This window comes from Cyprinodon tularosa, unplaced genomic scaffold, assembly GCF_016077235.1.
Source record: "Cyprinodon tularosa strain WSP-4 unplaced genomic scaffold, ASM1607723v1 ctg73, whole genome shotgun sequence".
In the NCBI taxonomy this organism is placed as follows: Eukaryota; Metazoa; Chordata; class Actinopteri; order Cyprinodontiformes; family Cyprinodontidae; genus Cyprinodon; species Cyprinodon tularosa.
The window spans coordinates 94,211-115,292 of NW_024039485.1; the positions used below are offsets into that span (position 1 = coordinate 94,211).

The 21,082-nt window shown below is 36.5% G+C and overlaps 1 protein-coding gene across 4 annotated transcripts; it reads left to right on the top strand.

Moving 5' to 3' along the window:
• Positions 1 to 920: 920 nt before the first annotated feature.
• Positions 921 to 20,767, top strand: LOC119772844 (FXYD domain-containing ion transport regulator 6-like). 4 transcript variants are annotated; one of them, XM_038269516.1, is made up of 11 exons: positions 932 to 1,027; positions 1,110 to 1,178; positions 6,596 to 6,652; positions 6,866 to 6,892; positions 10,216 to 10,239; positions 10,426 to 10,449; positions 17,144 to 17,218; positions 18,418 to 18,454; positions 20,269 to 20,306; positions 20,403 to 20,428; positions 20,503 to 20,767. In XM_038269516.1, exons 1-10 carry the CDS (start codon positions 1,003 to 1,005, stop codon positions 20,405 to 20,407), a joined length of 381 nt encoding a protein of 126 aa, XP_038125444.1. In that variant the 5' UTR covers positions 932 to 1,002; the 3' UTR covers positions 20,408 to 20,428; positions 20,503 to 20,767. The 4 variants fall into 4 exon arrangements, with proteins under 4 accessions (XP_038125446.1, XP_038125447.1, XP_038125444.1 ...); XM_038269518.1 differs by having other exon boundaries at positions 921 to 1,178; XM_038269517.1 differs by lacking the exon at positions 6,866 to 6,892.
• The last annotated feature ends 315 nt before the right edge of the window (positions 20,768 to 21,082 follow it).

Genomic DNA, 21,082 nt, shown 5'->3' on the forward strand with positions numbered 1-21,082 from the left:
TTATGTCAAGGACAAAAACCTTTAGAAATATAGCCAGATGTAAAATTGAAAAGAAGAATCTCTTGTCAAATTCGTATGTTTATGTTCACAGGTGCTCTACCAACAGATAGTTGCAGCTGTAATTGCAGCATAAAACGTTTTTGCAAAGTCTTGAGCAGAACAGAAATACATAATACACTTATTTTACATTTTTTAAGGTAACAGATGTACTTTTATCAATTTAAATGTATGCATAAATCTGTTAGTCTGTCATGTTAAATTCCATTAGCGAACCTGGAGGTTTTGCAAAGGATTTTGTTGTGTTTTCGGGCTTTCCTGCAGCTGACATACCAGGAAAGAGAAACACATGATGGTAAAATACAAGGTCCTTGTTGTGGGTGGGAATCTGGGAACAGAAAGAAAACTCAAGAATGTCCTGTTGACCAACCATAATGAGGCAGGGGCCAACCTACAGACAGGTCCAGTTTGTTTCTGCTCACTTAGAAAGGAATCTGACTATGTTTTTGCACCATGTAGGCAGAAGGAGCAACCTTAAGAGGACTGTTTTAATACTGCCTCTATGCCAGACTGCTATGGTGCTATGGCCCTGAAAGCACTTCACTGTTTATGCCTCCAATTCACAACACCCCGCCCTCCACAAGACAGAAAATGAGTCCACAGTAAAACAAATTCACTAATCTACTCTGTTTAAGGTCTACTAAATGTGCCCATGTTGAGGGGAGATAATGATCAGTGTTCATTAAAATATATCTGAATATTACTGCAGGCAACAGATCAATATTTTCTAGCAGAAAAGAAATACTGTAAACATGCAGCACAGGAGCACTGTGGCAAACAGCGGGGGTTGTGTTGTTTAAAGTTGCAGGGCAGCTCAGGGTGTTTTTTTGGAGTAACTTCAGCGGCACCCCGCCCCCCTCCTCTGGCTCATTCCTCAGAGAAAAACCCAGACGGAGCAAACGTTGACCCAAGTTGAGCAGAAGTCCTCAGGCTTACACTTCTAGAATGCAAAAACATACTCCTAGTTTAGGTTAGACCGTTTGTACATTTTCATTTAATATTTTTTTTAAATATTATTTTGCATGTATATCATTAACTTTGCTTGAGTACAGCTGTGTGGAAACTTTTCTTTGGGAGTTTGATTTACTGCGAATCTCATAGGCATATGAGGCTGATACACGGTAAGTTGATTCCTTGCAGTACACTGGAACTAAAACCCATTTTTGTTTAACAACTATAAATAACTTAAAGTTAAGTTTTAACAGAACAGATTGTTTTAAAGTTTCTAGTACCCTACTTTTTTTTTCTACATTTAATCATCGAATTGCAGCCTTCATGCCCCCAACTAGTAAAACCCTCCTTTATTTATTTATTTATTTATTTTTTATAAAATGGCACATCTGTTTTTCATATTCAAAATGTATATTTATCCCTCCTTGCAGCGGGTTGCTATCAGCCATAGTTAAACATTGGCTTTAATGGATTTTGTAGACATGTTGCCCAACTTCAGGTACCATAGTATCGCGATATTTAGCGATAAGAGCGACGCCAGACCGAAAAGGGAGCACTGGTAACGGCTGTCTGATGAAATTATCAGGCGCGAAAAAGGTCTAAATTCTGGTTTTTATTCTGACTAAAAACACGAGAGGGGGACTGTGTTTGCAAATGCTTGACCTCTTAAATCAAATTATGTGTGTTGACCAAAATCTCAAATAGTTGTTTGTCAAAATGAATAGGCCTACATCTGAAAGAGCAATAGGATGACGCTCAATTGATAACAGGATTGTATGGTTAAAGAAATAAGACAACTATCCATCCATTATCTGACACGCTTGTCCCGAGTGGGGTCCCTATCTCCAGCAGTCAATGGGCAAGAGGCAGGGTACAGCCTGGACAGGTCACCAGTCCTTCGCAGGGCAACACAGAGAAAGAACCATTCACACTCACACCTAAGGAGAATTTAGAGAAAACAATTAACCTAACAGTCATGTTTTTGGACTGTTGGAGGGAGCCAGAGTACCCGGAGAGAACCCAACGCATGCTCAGGGAGAACATGCAAACTCCATGCACAAAAACCCCAGGCCAGCAGTCGAATCCTCAACCTTTTTGCTGCAAGGCAGCAGTGCTACCCACTGCGCCACTGAGCAGCCCATAGGACAACTAAAAAGTTAAAATTTCTGTAACTGATTTACATTGGAACCTGAAAGAATGTGTGACCAGTGGATTCTTCTTAGGGTTTTTGTTTTCATCATTGATTATTGGATTGTCCTTTTAGTGGTTTAATGATTGTAGTTTCTGAAACAGCAGAACATGTACGCTGTGTCTTTTCTAGATTTTGTCTTATTAAAACAATGGTAAAAAAAAATAGTTGGATGAGATTGGATTGTCAACAGTTTTTGAAAACATAAAGAGTGGCACATTGTTATTGGCTTATTGTGGTTCAGTATTTTTGCTTCAGTTGAATCTTAAAAATCAGTTTGGGTTGAACTCTTTGTTGTTGCCAGTTCAAAACATTTGCTATTTGTTGCAGGAATAACTACAGTAAGCAAAAAAGACCTGATATCAATATATTTTCTTCCATTTTATGCACATAAGTCCTTGTACACTTAAGGATGTTGTTTACAATTAGCTGCAAAATGGAGAGAGCTCTTCTGTTATGACTTATATGACAAACTTTCATTGCTTTTGCAATCCCCCATATTTAATCCAGAAATAGGAGTTTCTCTGCTAGCTTAAATATTCCTATTCAGTATGCAGGCTGCAGGGGGTGTTTTTATTTAAACAATGACCAATATTTCCACAACTGCTGGCTACTTATATTCTTACTTGAAACTAGAATGTGCCTTCCCCTGGTCTGATGTCATTTCTACATACTCACTCTGACTTCTGAGACTAACTGAATGCTGCATAAGTTCACTTCAGTTTAAAAGAACAAGACCACACTGAAGCGGGGATCATGTAGTGTAGCTGTTCTTGAGCGCACAGCCCAGCTAGTTGCATAATCAACAATAAATAAAATATTGGTAAATCAATTATTTATTTACCAACAAAACTAGTTGCCAAAAAATGAATAAATAAACACACCATTGATTTATCTTGGAGTTCTGTGAAACTGTGAAATAATGCCAAAGGTTATACTAGGCTCATGTCTGGAATTGATGCCATGAGCCAGATGGTAAATATGTTTTGAATAAAACTCTACAAAGAGCAGCAGACCAAAAGATCAAGGTGACTAAATATTTATCTTTGACAACAGAACCCTGTTGTGAAAAAGCCTTTTCTAACAAAATGAATAACGTTTTAGTTGGAACTCATAAAACCAGTGGATTGTTGGAATTGATATACTAGTATTGCAAAGTGACTGCAACTAGCAATACTAGGTAATTGCATTATGCTTTCTTGCATGTTACACATTCAAACACAAAGTATCTAATGTGATGGATGGAATAAAGTGTAAGACATCAGATTTTTTAATAATGTCTTGTCATTGTATAAGATTTTAGGAAAGGGGTTTGTTAGATAATTTAGATTTCCCAGTTAGAATTTTAACATAGATTACCAGAATGGGTCCAGGGCTAAAGCTCTCTAAGGAAATCAGAAAATATCTAAATTGTGAGATGCTCTAAATTTATGATATACCAGGACCAGAACATGAAGACAACGTTAAGGAAAACAAACTCAGAAAATGGATTACTTATTGGCTTGCAAAGAATACATATTTGATTCTAAACCCATAATACTGATCTGTGGTTAGAGGGAGCCTATTAGTGGCTTACTTTGGTTCTTTTGGCTGCGTTCAGAAGACATTTTGCCTTCAAAGCAAATATTAAGATAATCAACTGTGGTTTGGAGCAAATACAAGTAAGTAAAAATATCTGCATTCATTTTGAGAACTCTATAATCTGAAGTAATAAAAAAATTGTAATTAAATAATCACTGAAATAATTGCAAGTCCTGGTTCCTTCATTTTAACAGCTGAGGATGGATTCTGGATCTGTGACGAGACTAAACCTAAACCCCTTAACAGTTTTGTTGTTGCAAGTCAGAGAATTAGTGACATGCATCGACCATAAACAATACGCTAATGGCTATCCACAATACAAGCTATAAACTAGGGGTGTGCAAAATAATCGTGATGATGATGCATCGTGATTCTAATTTTCGTGATCTACTGCATCGATTCTTGATGTCAAGAATCGATTATTAATTTAAAAAAATGAATAAATAAAATTGCATGAATGGTTGGCGAACAACAGCCAAAAACAAGTGTAATACAACTTCCAGTCCAGTAGATGTCGCTGCAAATGTGTTGACGCACGCTGCCTTGTGTCACAAACATTTCCGGCCGTGGGATACTGTGCCGAGTCATTCAAAAACAAAACATGGAGGAGAAAATATTGCAATGCATCGCAATAATTCAAGTATCGTGATGCATCGTGATAGAATCGCATCGTGGCCTGTGAATCGTGATTCAAATCGAATCGTGACTTCTTTGGCAATACCCACCCCTACTATAAACAGTGGAATTTTTTATGTTTCATGCGTTTCAACACTACAGGTACATGTTTTCTGACCAAGACTGCACAATAATACAGGTGTGAAAAATGCAAATAGAAACGATCCATAAAATGAGCAGACAGAAAGTCCATTACTGTAGCTTGGTTTGCAGCAACCATTTTGGGATGGGGAACAATTTTTGACTTCCTCTCTTAGAATTTGAACTTCTTGAGGTTCCAAAAGCTAATCCATCAACCCAATATACTCCACCAATGGATAATAGCAATATTCTTCCTTCTCTTCTATGTTGTATTAAGGAAAAACAGAACATTTAGGTAAGGTGGTAAACGCCTCCTCAGTGATACTGGTGTAAAATGGTTTAAGAGCTGATGTGTTTAAAGAGGCGGTCTGAACTGAAGTCTCCTTTTTTGACCTATGAAATGACTGCGTAAATTCTAGTTTATTATAATCCACTTTGATCTACTTAAAGTTCAGCTTTATGTGCTTCTTTACTGTCTCCCCATTATTTGCTTTTATATAACTCAGAGGTCTGACAAACAAGATTATTGGATTGCCTCTTGTTGGAATAACTCGCTCTGTTTGTTTGATTAAACCTGATTGGCAGGTCTTTGTACTTAATCCCGTTCCCGGGGCTTGAAGCATTCATTTTCCTCTCTGACTCCAGCACCATGTTCACACCCCCACACTGGTTTTGCATGAATATCCAGAAGTGCTCACGGCAGAGGAGGGAACTGCTGGTTCCCCTTTGATCTCTGCACTGCACACCATTTAATTTCATTGCACAGGTTTTCTTAACTGCACAGTTACGTTATATCCACCTGTGTTGCCTTTCTGTTCTGGTATATTCGGTCGTAGAAGCGGGGCAAAATCGGAGTCAGTGTAATCTCCAAAAAGAGAGCCTCTTCAGCTCCTGTGTGTCCAATTGCAATTGGCTGTCTGGTTCCCCATAATCTTAAGGGTGTAAGAGAATCCCAGAGGAATGTTCTAGATAATATATAGATCGAAAAACAGCCCCAGGAGGCCCAACCCCCACTCATGTTGATGACCCAGCGAAATCCACTGACCAAACACCGAGTGCAACTTTACACTTCCCTTTTCGTTGCACCCCTCTGCTGCCAAGAAGATGTTCTGAGATGCAGGGCCAAAAATAGATACTCTTCTCCTACTCTGAGCCTGGAAAACAAATTATTAAAACACAGATCCCACTATGTTCCCATCTACAAAGATGGAGCATTATGTCTCCCGTCAGAAGTGAAATCCCTTGGATAGGTCCGCTTTACAGCTGAAACTCAGCTCCATTTAGTCCTCGTAAGGTCATAACTAAACAGTGCAATATTATACCTCTGTGTAGTTCAACCTGAGAATGTCAAAAAGATCTATATCAAGTGACAACACAGTGGCATTCAAAGTGGTCCTTCAACCTATTCACATTTAGTCACATTATCATTCCAAACTTCAGCATATGATATTAGGATGTTAAAAAAAAAAAAGATAAACACAAACAGTGCAAAAAAGTTTACTGCAGTAACAGCCTCACTGCCAGATTTTATGTAAACTGCACCACATTCCTTCCACTGTTGGATGATTGCGCTGACAGTCTATGTTGGGTGTTTGTAGTATTGGTTTTAAATTATAGACCTAACATTGATTTTTATTTCCAACTCAATCCCCAACCTGTCTCCTGTCTTTTTTGGTTTTATACAATCATTTGATGAGTTGTTCTCCAATAAACCACTTAGACCTTCAATGAACAGCTTAATTTATACTTCAATTATTTACAAAAAAGTGGACTCTTCTTACTAATTGGATGCTCTTTAACATAATTGTTATTTTGCTTTTATTTTAATTGGATCATTTCAAATAGGGCTGGAAAAAAACCTTAAAACCATGTGTTCTATTGTTTTTACTTATCATCATGTGCTATTTTTATTGATGTAGAATTGTTTTTAGAAAATGCAGGCTGATTTATAAGCAGAATCTTGTTGCTAAGGTTTCATGAGACCAAACCTAAACTTATCTGATGTCAACTTCATCTGACCTTTTAACCATGATGTGTCCTTTCTGTTGTTCATTCAAACAGGCACTATGGATCTTATATTAGCAGTGGCATTCACCTCCTGGCTGGCTCCTGTGCTTGGTGAGCATACAGTGTGTGTATATGTATATATATATATATATATATATATATATATATATATATATATATATATATATATATATATTATTTTATTTATATATATTATTTTATTTATTTTTTTTTACTAACTGTTTGGCTTCCGATCCCTTGCAGTTTTTCTTATTCCATACATGTAGTTGTGTTTTAAGTTCCTGATGTGTGTGTATATGACAGGATCAGCATTTGGCAGGGAGGTTTTTGGTAAGTTTCCTGCATCAGATCGGTTCCTCCCTTAAGCTGCATGGCCTTTACACCCAAATGCTGTTTTCTCAGCTGGCTTTTTTTGAACAGCACCTCTTGTTTGGATTGCAATAAATAATTTTTCAGCTCACTTTCCAGTTAACTCTTTTGTCTGGAGGTTTCGTTCTGTTCCCCCCTGGAAAGGTTTTTACTTTTGCAGTTTGAATAATCAGTTATTCAGAGTCCAGCCTAGCTTTTCCTTGTTAATACAAATCCTGGTTTCTGACTTGTTTCCCTGGGTTATCCACATATCATCAGCAAAGTTTAGGGTAAAGCAGATTTGCCTACATTATTTTTGTGGGGTTGTTTCTTAACTCGGTCTAATGTTTTAGCTACAGGTTACTTTTTAACACTTGTAGAAAGGCAACATATGTCCTCGCCTGATAGAGAAAAAGATATATTTTTTTTTCAGTCTAAGAATAAGTTAAGAGATAAGATCAAGAATGTTCAGTAAGCAGGTTGTAGTGGTCAGTATTAAAAACAGTGCAATCTATTTAACTTTAATAATTAGTTTGAAGTGTAAAATATCATTTTTGATGTGCTGTCTAATATGTTTTCAAGCACACATCTATCCCATGACTTCCATTTAATATGCCTTACAGCAGCTCATTATTTTTGTCATAATACCTTTACATTAACTAATGATGTGAAATGTCAGGTCGTCCAAATATTTATATCACTATTGTCTAAACAGAAGTGCAGAAACAATGTCTGCTTTATATCTGGTATTAACCACAGTTAGTTGCTAAATGGCGCTGCATGCTTCCCTTTTATGACTCTAAACTCAAGGTGGAAATTAGGATTCAGCAATTAAAGTTGGCCTTTTATCAAGGTTTCCCTAGATTTTTTTGTAGCCAAAACTTGTTTTCCATAAAAAACATTAACAGAACAGAGAACAGAAGGTAATAAAGCATTATACAGCTGGAAACAAGCTAATATGATTATACATTTGCAAGTGTCAGTACATTTTTATCCTCTTAATTAGACAACCATATAAAGAGTTGATTGTTATGCAATGATTTAGGTTAACAACACGACTAGGGCTTGGTAAAAAATATCTATTTAATCGATTTTGAATTGATTCCTTTACATTTTTGCAAAATCAATGTCTAGGGAATGAGATCGATTAGTTTTATAGTGACGCGCGTGACGTTCACATTCAAATGAGCAGGAAAGATGCACTCAAAAGTACTTCAAGCCAGACAGCTGCAAATATAACCAATAGGTTAAATGAAGACATTAACAAATGGAGGCTGACCAGCAAACACCCTGTAGTTGTTACAGACAACGCTGCAAGTATGGTTTGTGCTTTGAAGATAATGCTGCTCATGAATGTCTGCTGTGTCACGTCTGCTTGCTCGAGTGAGGCTTTTTCACTTTTCTTGAACAAGTTTGCACTTTTGAGACAGTTTGGTTCACATCTCAAGTTTAAACTGTCTGATTTACAAGTTTGCACTTTGTGTTTAATATGACAGGAAAAAATAAATTACATGAGTATTTTGAAACACAGTTAAACCATTTTCATTATTGTAAAAATAGATCGAATCGAGATTAATCGATTTAGAACTGAATGAATCAAAATCGAATCGATTCAGGACTTTGGCGAAAATAGCCCTAAACATGACAAAGTAAGTATGTGACACGCCGAGCAGAAATATTTACACTCTACTTCAGTTACATTTTATTATGCTGTATCTTTTGTGGTGTAAAACAAAATGCAGTGCCACTATAATACATGGTTTTGGTTTAATTTTTAATATAAATAATCTAAAGCGGGGGATGTATTCGTAATTGGCCTCACTGTGTTAATGTCAAGACAGATGTTTGGTTGGATTTATGGTTGGAAAATTTTGACTGGGTACTTCTAACAGATCCAGATGTTTGTTTTTCTTTACGTTTTTTGCCCCCCCTAACATTTTTTTTCACATAGCTTTGCTCTTAGAGAGAGACTAGACTTAGACTTAGACTTGACTTTATTAATCCCTTGGGATTACTCCCTTCGGGAAATTGTATTTCCAGTAGCAGGAAAAAAATTGCACATACTGTACAAGAAAATAGAGGATGTTTAGGCACAGTATATACAATAGAAAAATAAAAACAATTAAATAAGATATAGGAAGATGTATTGGGGGATGAGGATAGACAAATAAATACAGATAAATACAGAGGGCTATAGCAAAACAATAACTTAAATTAACAGTTATGTAGTGTATTGCACTTCTTCTTCTTTATTTAGTTCCCACTATCTTCCTTTCTCCCTCGAACCAGCTAGCCTCTCTCTGAAGTAAAACAGGAGCAGCATGCTCCCAGCACTATGTCTAGTGGCTGGGATTGTGTGTCCAGCATGGTTTCCCCCTGTTAGTTTTTAAGCCTTTTATAATGTTTAACATGTTAACTGAAAACTGTTGCTCTAATCCAGAGGTCTTCAACCTCTTCAGAGGACCTACTGTCCTGCATATTTTAGATGAGTTTCTTTAGATCAAATGATGGCAATACTTCCTCAGCAGCTACCAAGGGCTGCATAGGCCTGTTAATCAACAATTTAGTTAAGTCAGATGTGTAAAAGCAGGGAAAAACCTAAAAAATGCAGGACAACAGGTCTTTAGGACCAAAGTTAAAGACCCCTGCTGTAATTTAATCAAAGCACCTTGTTCCACATGTTTACTGTGTTTCTCCTACTGCAGATGTGACTTCTGATGACCTTTGGACATTAACTTGATTAATTGCTTGATTTATGTTGCATTTGCACACTTTCATATGCTGTCCAAAATACTTATATAAAACATATATTCATGGATTGAATGACTAATAATTGAGTCTTAAGTTGTGGATTTCAGCCGCTCCTCTTTGCAGTTGAATTTTACCATAATTGGCCGTCTTTACTAATGGAATTACTTTAAAGACTATTAGTGGCTCTGGATTTTATTTAGGAGCATCAGAGTAAAAAAAAAACTGAATATGACTGCAATATAATTGCAGAACATTTTGATTATTAATCAATCAAAAAAAAATGTATTATATTCCATAAAACTTACAATTAGGTACTGTCGTATAAATAGGCGGGCATTTTTATTGACAAAGCAAAAACTATTTCAATGCTTTGTCAAACTATAATACTAAGTATTGCTTTCTAGGGTGTACTTAACTTTTTTCAGTTTTGTTTCCCTATATTTGGGATTTGAAGGCTCAGCATGTACCATGCTATGTCTGCTCAGGTGTTGTTACCTTTGTCTTTTGCTGACAGGCAGTAACCACCAGCTGAAATGTTCTTTTCTCTTTTACAGCCTCAGCAGCAGAAGATGAGAAAGGTGAGAAAAGTTCAAGCAAAACCCTAGAATAGTAGATTTATTACCAATTTACGGCCATTTAAATCAGGAGTATGAGCGCTGAAGTCCTGAAACAACTGCATAACTGTCATCTGATGAGCAGAGCTTGAAGTGTGTCACTGGTTACATCTGCCTCTCATTTATTATCTCTGTCTTTTTTGCTTTCAGACTATGACAGCCCTTTTCATTATGGTGAGTGTTGAGCAGCCAATGGTAGACATTTTAACGGTCAGCGCCTCTGCAAAGGAAACATCTGGAAAACTGAGATGAGTGAGCAATTGGTCTTGGATTTCTAGATGTGATGGAAAAGTTTCATTCCCTAGGTGGAAGCTTCTGGCACAGAGCCAAAAGAAACATTTGACATCCTGTCTCTGCTGATTTGATACTAAAGTGAAATCTTTAGATGACACTATATGATAGAAAAGATTGGTCGTTTTTGGGTTTGGTTTTTGTTTTCTTATTTTCTGTTTGGGTTGAAAGATTAAACTCCCATGCATTTACATTTGCATTTACTTTCAACAAAAATTAGCTGTCACCTGAAAGCAATAAGCCAACAGGATGTTTGCAAGAGGCACTTTTTTTTTTTTTTGACAGAAAAAAAATCTGTTTTGTTTTTCAGAGGTTAAAAAAATCATTAAAAAAACTTTAATTCCATAAATGTTTCAGTGTTCAAACAAAAGTATCTGGATATTTATGGTTGATGATGTAACATGCCTAGATAATATTTACGACTACTATTTAGTTGTATAAGAAAATTCTTTAGCTGCTCACATAGAGCCGGATCTATCAAAGGTTTGCGTGTATAAAAACGTGAGCTATTTCACTGCGCACGCTAAAAAATGTACAAACTGATCTATCAACAGCGTGCTAAAAGTATTTGGTCTTTAAAACGTGCTAAATAGCGCCTCTTATCCATTTAGTACTTTTTCTGCAATGAATATGCAATATGGGGCGTTTACACGCAAAAGTGCGTCTTGTGGGAGGAGAACATGTAAATATATTAATTTAGCACTCGCAAAGTGATTTATCAAACCTGCAGAGATGGCAAAAGTACTCACTTTCCGTACTTGAGTAAAAGTACAGATACTTGTGTTAAAAAATACTCTGGTAAAAGTGGAAGTACTGATTAAACTTCTTTACTCAAGTAAAAGTAACAAAGTACAGGCTTGTAAATTTACTTAAAGTATAAAAGTAAAAGTAGAAACTACTTTTTTCATGCCGTTGCCTACATTTCAAATGGATGTCTGCCAATAGGACTAGATCTCCGTTGTGTTCATTTTCAATCATCTCGTCGTCCATGCTACTATGCTAACGCCACCGCCACCAAGCTGCAATGATTTGCCGCGAATGAATACAGCCGAATCTGTCGATTCATCTTGTAGTGGTGCGTCAAATGCAACGTAGATTCCCATCCAATTAGATTGAATTTGGTATTGATGACGTGAAAAATAACAGTAACTCCATTGAAATGATTCAAAACTAAAGTAACGAGACAATTTTTTAAAATGTAAGGAGTAGAAAGTACAGATATTTGTGTAAAAATGTAAGGAGTAGAAGTAAATAGTCGCCATAAAAATAAGTAGTAAAGTAAAGTAAAAATATCAGAAAAATCTACTTGAGTACAGTAACGAAGTATTTGTACTTTGTTACCTTCCATCTCTGCAAACCTGAAAGCAATTTTGCTAACGGTATCTGACTCTATATTTAACATGTTTCAAAAGAAGGTGCAAATGGTCTGTATGCGTAATTGCGCACACATGGCAGCGGTTATTGTCGCAAGAAGGAGACATCGAAATGAAGCAAGGAGACGCAGAGAATGCATTTTTTCACTCTGTGTGAATATTTTTGGAATGAACGAGGAAACAATCATCAAAACATATCATTTATCCAGCATTGCCATTTTGGAGCTGTTGGGGGAACTCCAAATGAATTTGGAGCCAGCCACAAGGAGGACCCACGCAATACCAGATATCACAAAACTCCTTGCAACGTTGCACTTTTTTGCATCTGGGATCTCCCAATCTCGTTTTTCAGAAGTGCTGTCCGACGTTTTAAATGCCATGTCGCCCTGACGCCCTAACGGAGAACCCCGACCTCCTCCTTGCACCTGTGGAGCAACATGCCAATGCTGCGGGGATGCGTAGACACAGTCATCTTATCCACAGTCACTTCTTGTGAGCCATTTGGTATGTGCATTTTTCTACAGGCCAATATAAAACACCTGTTTTTTTTGTTTTTTTTTGTTTTTACTGCAGTGAAGTAGAAATTCAGCCACATACCACCTTAGGGAATAAAGGTTGCCAACGTTTATATATATATATATATATATATATATATATATATATATATATATATATATATATATATTTTTTTTTTTTTTTTTTTTTTTTGGAGGGGGTGAGGGTGTCACTGTAACATTAAAATTTCTTAATGCACTAGTTTGCACAAACTACAAACTACTTTGCCGCAAACCACAAAACGCGTAAAACCATCATTTAAATAGGGCGTCTCCAACAGTTTTGCACCTGCCACCAGTTACGCAATCGCTCTTGTTAAATCACCTGCAAACCATGGTTCAGCCCCTCGCGCAAAATTCCAGTTTGCGAGCGCAAATTACTGCACGCAAAATTGGATCTTGATAAATCCGGCCCATAGTGTACTCCTAATAAAATTTATTTCATATTTCTACATATAAAGCATACATCTTGTGCACTAAAATATATCTTCAGTTGAAAAACCGCAAAATGTAATTAAAATAAAGGCCTGAACACCCCGGCTTCATACAACTTTTTAATCTCCAATTTGATTTTTTTTTCCATGTCACAGTGACTGCATATAGAGAAAATCGACTACGCAGGGTGGGTTACTTTTGTCTTTGTGCTTTACACAATTATAAAACAAATTTCCCCCATTTGACTTGGACAAATTATGAATAATTATAAAAACAAAAAAAAACAATGGTACATGCTTTAAAGCAAAGCCTCACTTAACGAGTCTGCAGCATCTCAGACCAGAACAGATAGAGAATGTTCATATGCCTACCGGTATATTAAAAACATAATGAGATCTACGGGTATAGAAAAGAAAAACACAGCAATAAACACCATGGGACGGTTTATATGCTGACCGAGGCAGTGAGAGGTGATTCTCTGTGAGAGATCTGTGAAGGTTATCAAAAGATTATATAAAGATATTTATAAAGAGGTGAGGTGATACGCAGTGTTTACCGGCTCTGTCTTCCCATTGTTATTTAGTTTTTTTGTGACGCTCAAAGACGATCACTATTTTATAGCCGTTTTTTCCCCTCCTGACGTATATATATATATATATATATATATATATATATATATATATATATATATATATATATAATTTTTTTTTGTTTGCGTTTTTTTTTTTTTTTTTTAAGAGATTGATAAACTTGGCTTGATTTGCGAGGCTCATAGAGGATCACTACTTTATCCGTTTTCTGTCCTTCTGAACTCCTATCATGGGTAAAGTATTATTTTTTTTTTTCTTTTTTTTTTTCTATATATGCGATCTGTGACTCCAAAAAGTGACAGTTATTCCGTGCGAATAACAGATTTTATTTAGTATTGTCCCCAAAGCAGATGTGTTTTACTTTCTAACCGTGTCTCTCTTCCTATCAGACCCGTGAATATGCTGCTAAATTGCTGCATAGACCAACTAAAATAGACCGGGGGTCTTTCTCAGTGTGACCTACGCAAGCCCCCTTGTGTAAAATCCTGTCGAGTGTAAACGTCTCCATTGAATTTCAATGGCCGCTAAATGCAATGACCTCCTCCGAAACGATTTTCTGTCAGATCGGATACAAAATCGGATCGGGTGTGTTCTGGCCTTAGGAAAATGTCTGTGTCTAGGAGAAAATATAGGAAAAGTGTAATATACAGGTGCTGGTCATAAAATTAGAATATCATGAAAAAGTAGATTGATTTCAGTAATTCCATTTAAAAAGTGAAACTTGTATATTATATTCATACATTACATACAAACTCATATATTTCAGATGTTTATTTTGTTTAATTTTGATGATTACAAATGACAACAAATGAAAATCTCAAATTCATCATATCAGAAAATTAGAATATTACTGAAGACCAATAAAAACAAAGGATTTATAGAAATGTTGGCCAACTGAAAAGTATGAACATGAAAAGTATGAGCATGTACAGCACTCAGTATTTAGTTGGGCCTCCTTTGGCCTGTATTACTGCAGCAATGCGGCGTGGCATGGAGTCGATCAGTCTGTGGCACTGCTCAGGTGTTATGATAGCCCAGGTTGCTCTAATAGTGGCTTTTAGCTCTTCTGAATTGTTGGGTCTGGTGTATTGCATCTTCTTCTTCACAATACCCCATAGATTTTCTATGGGGTTAAGGTCAGGAGAGTTTGCTGGCCAATTAAGAACAGGGATACCATGGTCCTTCAACCAGGTACTGGTAGCTTTGGCACTGTGTGCAGGTGCCAAGTCCTGTTGGAAAATGAAATCTGCATCTCCAAAAAGTTGGTCAGCTGCAGGAAGCATGAAGTGCTCTAAAACTTCCTGGTATGTGGCTGCGTTGACCCTGGACCTCAGAAAACACAATGGACCAACACCAGCAGATGACATGGCACCCCAAACCATCACTGACTGTGGAAACTTTACACTGGACTTCAAGCAACGTGGATGAAGTGCCTCTCTTCTTTTCCTCCAGACTCTGGGACCTTGATTTCCAAAGGAAATGCAAAATTTACTTTCATCAGAGAACATGACTTTGGACCACTCACCAGCAGTCCAGTCCTGTTTCTCTTTAGCCCAGGCAAGACGCTTCTGACGCTGTCTGTGGTTCAAGAGTGGCTTGACACAAGGAATGCGACAGCAGAAACCCATGTCTTTCATACGTCTGTGTGTGGTGGTTCTTGAAGCACTCACTCCAGCTGCAGTCCACTCTTTGTGAATCTCCCCCACATTTTTGAATGGGTTTTGTTTCACAATCCTCTCCAGGGTGCGGTTATCTCTCTTGCTTGTACACTTTTTTCGACCACATCTTTTCCTTCCCTTCGCCTCTCTATTAATGTGCTTGGACACTGAGCTCTGTGAACAGCCAGCCTCTTTAGCGATGACCTTTTGTGTCTTGCCCTCCTTGTGCAAGGTGTCGATGGTCGTCTTTTGGACAACTGTCAAGTCAGCAGTCTTCCCCATGATTGTGTAGCCTATAGAACTAGACTGAAAGACCATTTAAAGGCTTTTGCAGGTGGTTTGAGTTAATTAGCTGATTAGAGTGTGGCACCAGGGGCCATCAATTTTGAACCTTTTCACAATATTCTAATTTTCTGATATGATGAATTTGAGATTTTCATTTGTTGTCATTTGTAATCATCAAAATTAAACAAAATAAACATCTGAAATATATGAGTTTGTATGTAATGTATGAATATAATATACAAGTTTCACTTTTTAAATGGAATTACTGAAATCAATCTACTTTTTCATGATATTCTAATTTTATGACCAGCACCTGTAAACTAGGGAACTATTTGGTTTATTGAAGGTGAAAAAGCAAAGAATAACCATTTTTGCTCAAATTTAAGATTGCAAGCATTTCTGAATAACTGATTTAATTTTATTAAACTTTCCTAAAGCTTGTAGGAATTTCAATACAGTCGTCAAACAATTTATTTGAACATTTCCTCAGTCACCTGTACGTAAATCAGTAATTATTTGTATTAGTTGCTGTATTTTTATTTGAACATTTTGTTATGATGGTGCTTATTCATAATAAACCTTAAAACGGACTTGTTTGGTGCAATAAATAAGACCAAATGATGACTATTTTCCAAATATATGCTAAGTTTTCCTTTGATCAAGTGAGGCCTTCTTCAGTAAATTTGAACATTTTTCTGGTACTTACACATACTTTTTTGGTCTGTGGACCACTACAAAATAAAATGTATTTTTGTTACTTTTCAGTCTGCTTATCAAACAACAATCCTTTGTAAAAAGTATGAACACAAAAACACTAGCTATTTTCATTTTTACATTTTCAGCCATTGTTCTCATTACACATTTCTAGTGGAGTTAAATTGTATCTATTTGCATGTTAGAGTTTTCCTGTAATACTAAACAACTACCGTAAATCACATAACTGAATGAGGTGAGATCGCGACCTCTAGTGGGTCAGTAGAGGTACTGCATTATAGATTTTATATGCCGCAATGCTTTTTATCAAAAGGAATATGCAAGAGTTGATGTTGTAGTTTATCAGCTTTTTGGATTAATCTCATTATTTGTCAATCATTGGAATTTTTGCATAAATACAACACAATTATTAGATGCAACTGATGGATGATGTTTTGTTCTCATTCCTTTCTCCTTTTAAAAGTGTTTTTTTTTTTTTGCATACAAAAGATGGTTGATACTTGTTTTTATGGTCAATAAACCAACAAATTGAAAATCACTGAATGGATTAGTTTTTTTCTTTTTCTGTTGCCCTCTGAATGTTTTCTGGGTTCAGCTGGTGTCAGGGCTCTTTTTCTTGTAATCACTGACTTTAGGTACTGTGTATCCAGTGGCTTTAGAACAGTGGTTTCCATAATGGGAAGTTTATTAACAGTTACACTTATATTTTCCAAACCTATAAATTATATTATATTATAATTATATAAATTCCTGATGCTGAAGTCATCATGGAGGGTTTGCAGCTATTTTTAGACACAGCTTGACCCCAACTTTTACATTTGTGGGATCTCAACAGAATCATTTTAGAACTGCAAATTGCTTGTGCAGTTTTGTTTTTAAATTCTGAGACATCTCATTAAATGCCCCAAAAACACTTATTTGTTTTGGCTAAACTGTCCCTGACTTATTTGTTGTTTTTTTGGGTTCAGATTATGAATCTCTGAGAATCGGCGGACTGGTTTTTGCTGTTGCTCTGTTCCTGCTGGGCATTTTCCTCATCGTCAGTAAGTGTTGAAGTTTACACATGCAAACATTTACATTGAAATGATGCTTCAGAGCTTATAGATGCCTTTTTCTCACATGCTGCTTCCAAATTGTCTGCACCATTTTGGCCCACATAGCTTGCTCTTTTCTTTCACTCATGGCACCCTAGAAGGATTCCTGCTCCTACCTGCCAGCTCATCCTGCTTCTGCCAGTTAAAGACATGAAGCCATAACTAAGTGATAAATAATTTAGTGGGACTCAACCCCTCTGCAGCACTTCCTCTGTTTACAAAGACTAGAGTTAGTTTAAAATGGCTCTAGGAGAAGAGCAGGTTGTAAAAGCTTTCTGACAGGAGAAGGATCATTTATTCACAGCTGCTAAAGATGCATCAGCTAATTAAGACTAACTGATAATTTAGTGTTCAAATGCTATTCCAAACCTGTACATCGCCGTAAGATTAAAATATGCTAAGGAAAAGGATAAATTTAAGGTAATAGATAAATAAAACAGGTAATAAATTACTGGTTTATGCCTTTTTGAGTAGTAATATCATAATACTAAAATTATTTGTGATGCCTAGAAGCTGATCCCATCTTATGATCCTTTTATTACTCAGCATTTTCTTTACTCATGCTTAACTCATAAGACCTGAAAACCAGTTTTTGAAAACAAAAAAACATACCTATCATAGATTCCTGTTGTTTAATCGTATTTTTATTTTAGATTAAACTTTTGATATTAACTACATCCTTAGAAGGTGGCAGGGTTTTCTTACGAGACTTTAATCTGCTGGTCCAGGTGATTGTTTTTATGAATTTGTTTTTTTATTCTTTTTCGCGTTGCTTAAAAGTTAAAGGGTTTTTGTTTGAATTTACTGATTTCTTTCTTAACCAAGTATGGTTAAAATGTTACATGCAGGCGTCGATATATGCAGACATCCCAATGAATAGTTGGATTTATGTGGTTAAAATGTTGCATCAAAAAAGTTTTTGGGATAAATTTGTCTAGAGATTTGAAAACCCTCAGAAATCTGTTTCCTGCCTTGGTCACTGAGGCTAAGTTTGCCCTGAAAATGTTCAAACCAGCACTCAATCAGAAGTGTTCCTAAATATGCAATGTTAGCTTTTTTATTCATTTCAAAGTCAGATGTTTGGTATATTATATATATATTTAATACATTTTAAATATAATGTTCCACCCATACTTTTTCATCAACAGGTCGAAAGTGTTCCTGTTCAAAGAGCGACAAGTCAAGGTAAATTGTGCTTTAAACAATATACAATTTACTGTAGATATATTAAATGACACATAAGCAACATGAACTAAGAATAATAAAAATGATAAGTAGAGTTAAAATAAGGAAAAATAAGAATAAAATAATCAGCTCAGCCTGAATTAAAAGTCAGAGCAAACAGGTAGTTTTTTTTTTCCACAAATACTTGAATTTCTATTAAAGAGACTATAAAAAAAAACCTTGAGATTTCTTTTATTATTATTATGTTGTGAATGCAGAAATGCAATTTATATAGCGCCAATTCACAACACGTCATCTCAAGACACTTTACAGAGACAATTCACCCAGATCATACAGTCAAATTGATTAAAAGTTTTCTATCTAAGGAAAACCAGTTGATTGCAATCCCTCACACCAAATGTGCTTATAGCGACAGTGGAGAGGAAAAACTCCCTTTTAACATGAAGAAATCTCCAGCAGAACCAGGCTCAGTGTGAGTTACCATCTGCTGTGGCCGACTGGGGTTCAAGGAGACAGAAGCAGAGATACAGAAAGAAGCAGAGATACAAAGGAACTTGTCAACCAGTTTCACAGGCAGCCCTGCCCAGGAAACACACAGTCAGGCAGACGAGCTCCGAGGCAGCTCCCACGTCAGAGGATGAAGAGAGCACATCTACCACTCACAGTCAGGGAAACAGGACTACACTAAAAAATAGGCCAAGCTCAAACATCTATAAACAAAGGTGTTGATGGCAGCAGCACAGCTGATATTTCTCTCCAGGATGGATTCACAGTCAAACAGGAACAGACCAGATGAAGCTACTATGAGAAAAAGCAGAGAGAGCAAAACGTTAGAGATTGAACTAACATATTCTGCAGAGTGGGAGAATAGAGATAGAATGATGAAAAAGGGGTCCCTATGTCCTCCAGCGGTCTAAGCCTATGGCAGCATAACTACAGAGATGGCTCAGGATAACCTGAGCCACTCTAACTATAAGCTTTATCAAAAAGGAAAGTTTTAAGCCTAGTCTTAAAAGTAGACATGGTGTCTGCCTCACAGACTAAAACTGGTAGTTGGTTCCACAGGAGAGGAGCCTGATAACTAAAAGATCTGCCTCCCATTCTATTTTTAGAAATTCTAGGAACCACTAGTAAACCTGCAGATTGAGAGAAAAGTGCTCTATTAGGAACATAAGGAACAATCATATCTCTGATATAAGATGGAGCTTGGCCATTTAAGGTTTTATATGTGAGAAGGAGGATTTTAAAATTTCTTCTGGATTTAACAGAAAGCCAATGAAGAGAAGCCGGAATAGGACAGACATGATCCCTCTTTTTAATTTTCATCAGAACTCTGGCTGCAGCATTTTGGATCAGCTGAAGGTTTTTAACTACAGTTTGTGGACTTCATGATAGTAAAGAATTACAATAGTCCAGCCTTAAAGTAACAAATGCATGGACTAGTTTCTCAGCATCACCCCTGGACAGGATATTTCTATTTTTTGCAATATTCCTCAAATGAAAGAAGGAAATTCTAGAAACCTCTTTTATATGGGATTTAAATGACAGGTTTAGATCATAAATAACACCAATATTTTTTACTTTATTATCTGAGGGTAATTTAATCCCATCCAAATGAAGCGAGTGACTAATCAGACTATAACTTCTGTTTTGTCTGCATTCAGAAGGAGAAAGTTAAGAGTCATCCAGGTTTTTATGTCTTCAAGACATGCCTGTAATGTAATGGGTTAGCTTAATCTGGATATATAGACAGAAATAGCTGCGTATCATCAGCATGACAGTGGAAATTAATCTCTTTTCTGTGATGCCCTTAGGTCCAGGGGTCCTGAAGTTGAATCAGCTGTCCAAAGAGGTATATGTATAACTATTTTTATATCTTCATATGACATTTAAATATTCAACTAGAATTAGCATCTAAAACATGTTTTTGTATTTTTTTTTTCTCCAGCTTAACAGCGGCTCTATTAAAAACTGGTAAGTGTTAATCCTCAGTGTATCCACTGATTTAAACGAGAAATCAAGCAGAGTTGTTCTGCTTGTTTCTGCAGCTTGCCGGAACCCACCACTAGGTGGCAGCAAATACAATGAAGACAGCAGAGAAAAACCCTTCCAGGAGGACAGCATTGAGCTTTTTTTAAATGCCATAATCCAGCTGTTGTTTCTTTTTTCTCTCTCCATTTTTATGTTTTTATCATCAGTATTTGTCGCTTGATGATGTTTCATGTTTTTACAGTAGTGATGGTGTGATTCTCATGTGTATTTCTCTGATTGTCAAACAAATGCTAAATAATAAAGCAAACATCTAAAAAAAAATTGATGATTTTATCCTAATTATTGTTGGTAGTAGTACTGCACATGTTGCCATCTGTTTTGCTGCACTCATTTTTTCTGCTGACACTGCACACAGTTCATTTACACATGCAGTAGAAACTACCAGCAGTGAAAGAGGGCACACTGCATTATGTCGCCTTCAGGAAGCCTCCCTTTAAGGAGCGATATTGCACCCCTCTTTGGTTTCCATGCTGTAAAACAGCAGTTTTAGGCCAGTAAAGCTGGAGGCTGCTGCTGCAAAAAAAATAATGCATAAGGGTGTTTTAGTCTCTTTGCACTGCAACAAAAATGGTGTTA

Coding starts and splice junctions, on each gene's coding strand:
- LOC119772844 (XM_038269516.1), top strand. CDS start 1,003: ATGCAAAAACATACTCCTAGTTTAG. Junction 1,179..6,595: donor GCATATGAGGCTGATACACG/GTAAGTTGATTC, acceptor TCATTCAAACAG/GCACTATGGATCTTATATTA. Junction 6,653..6,865: donor CTGGCTGGCTCCTGTGCTTG/GTGAGCATACAG, acceptor TGTATATGACAG/GATCAGCATTTGGCAGGGAG.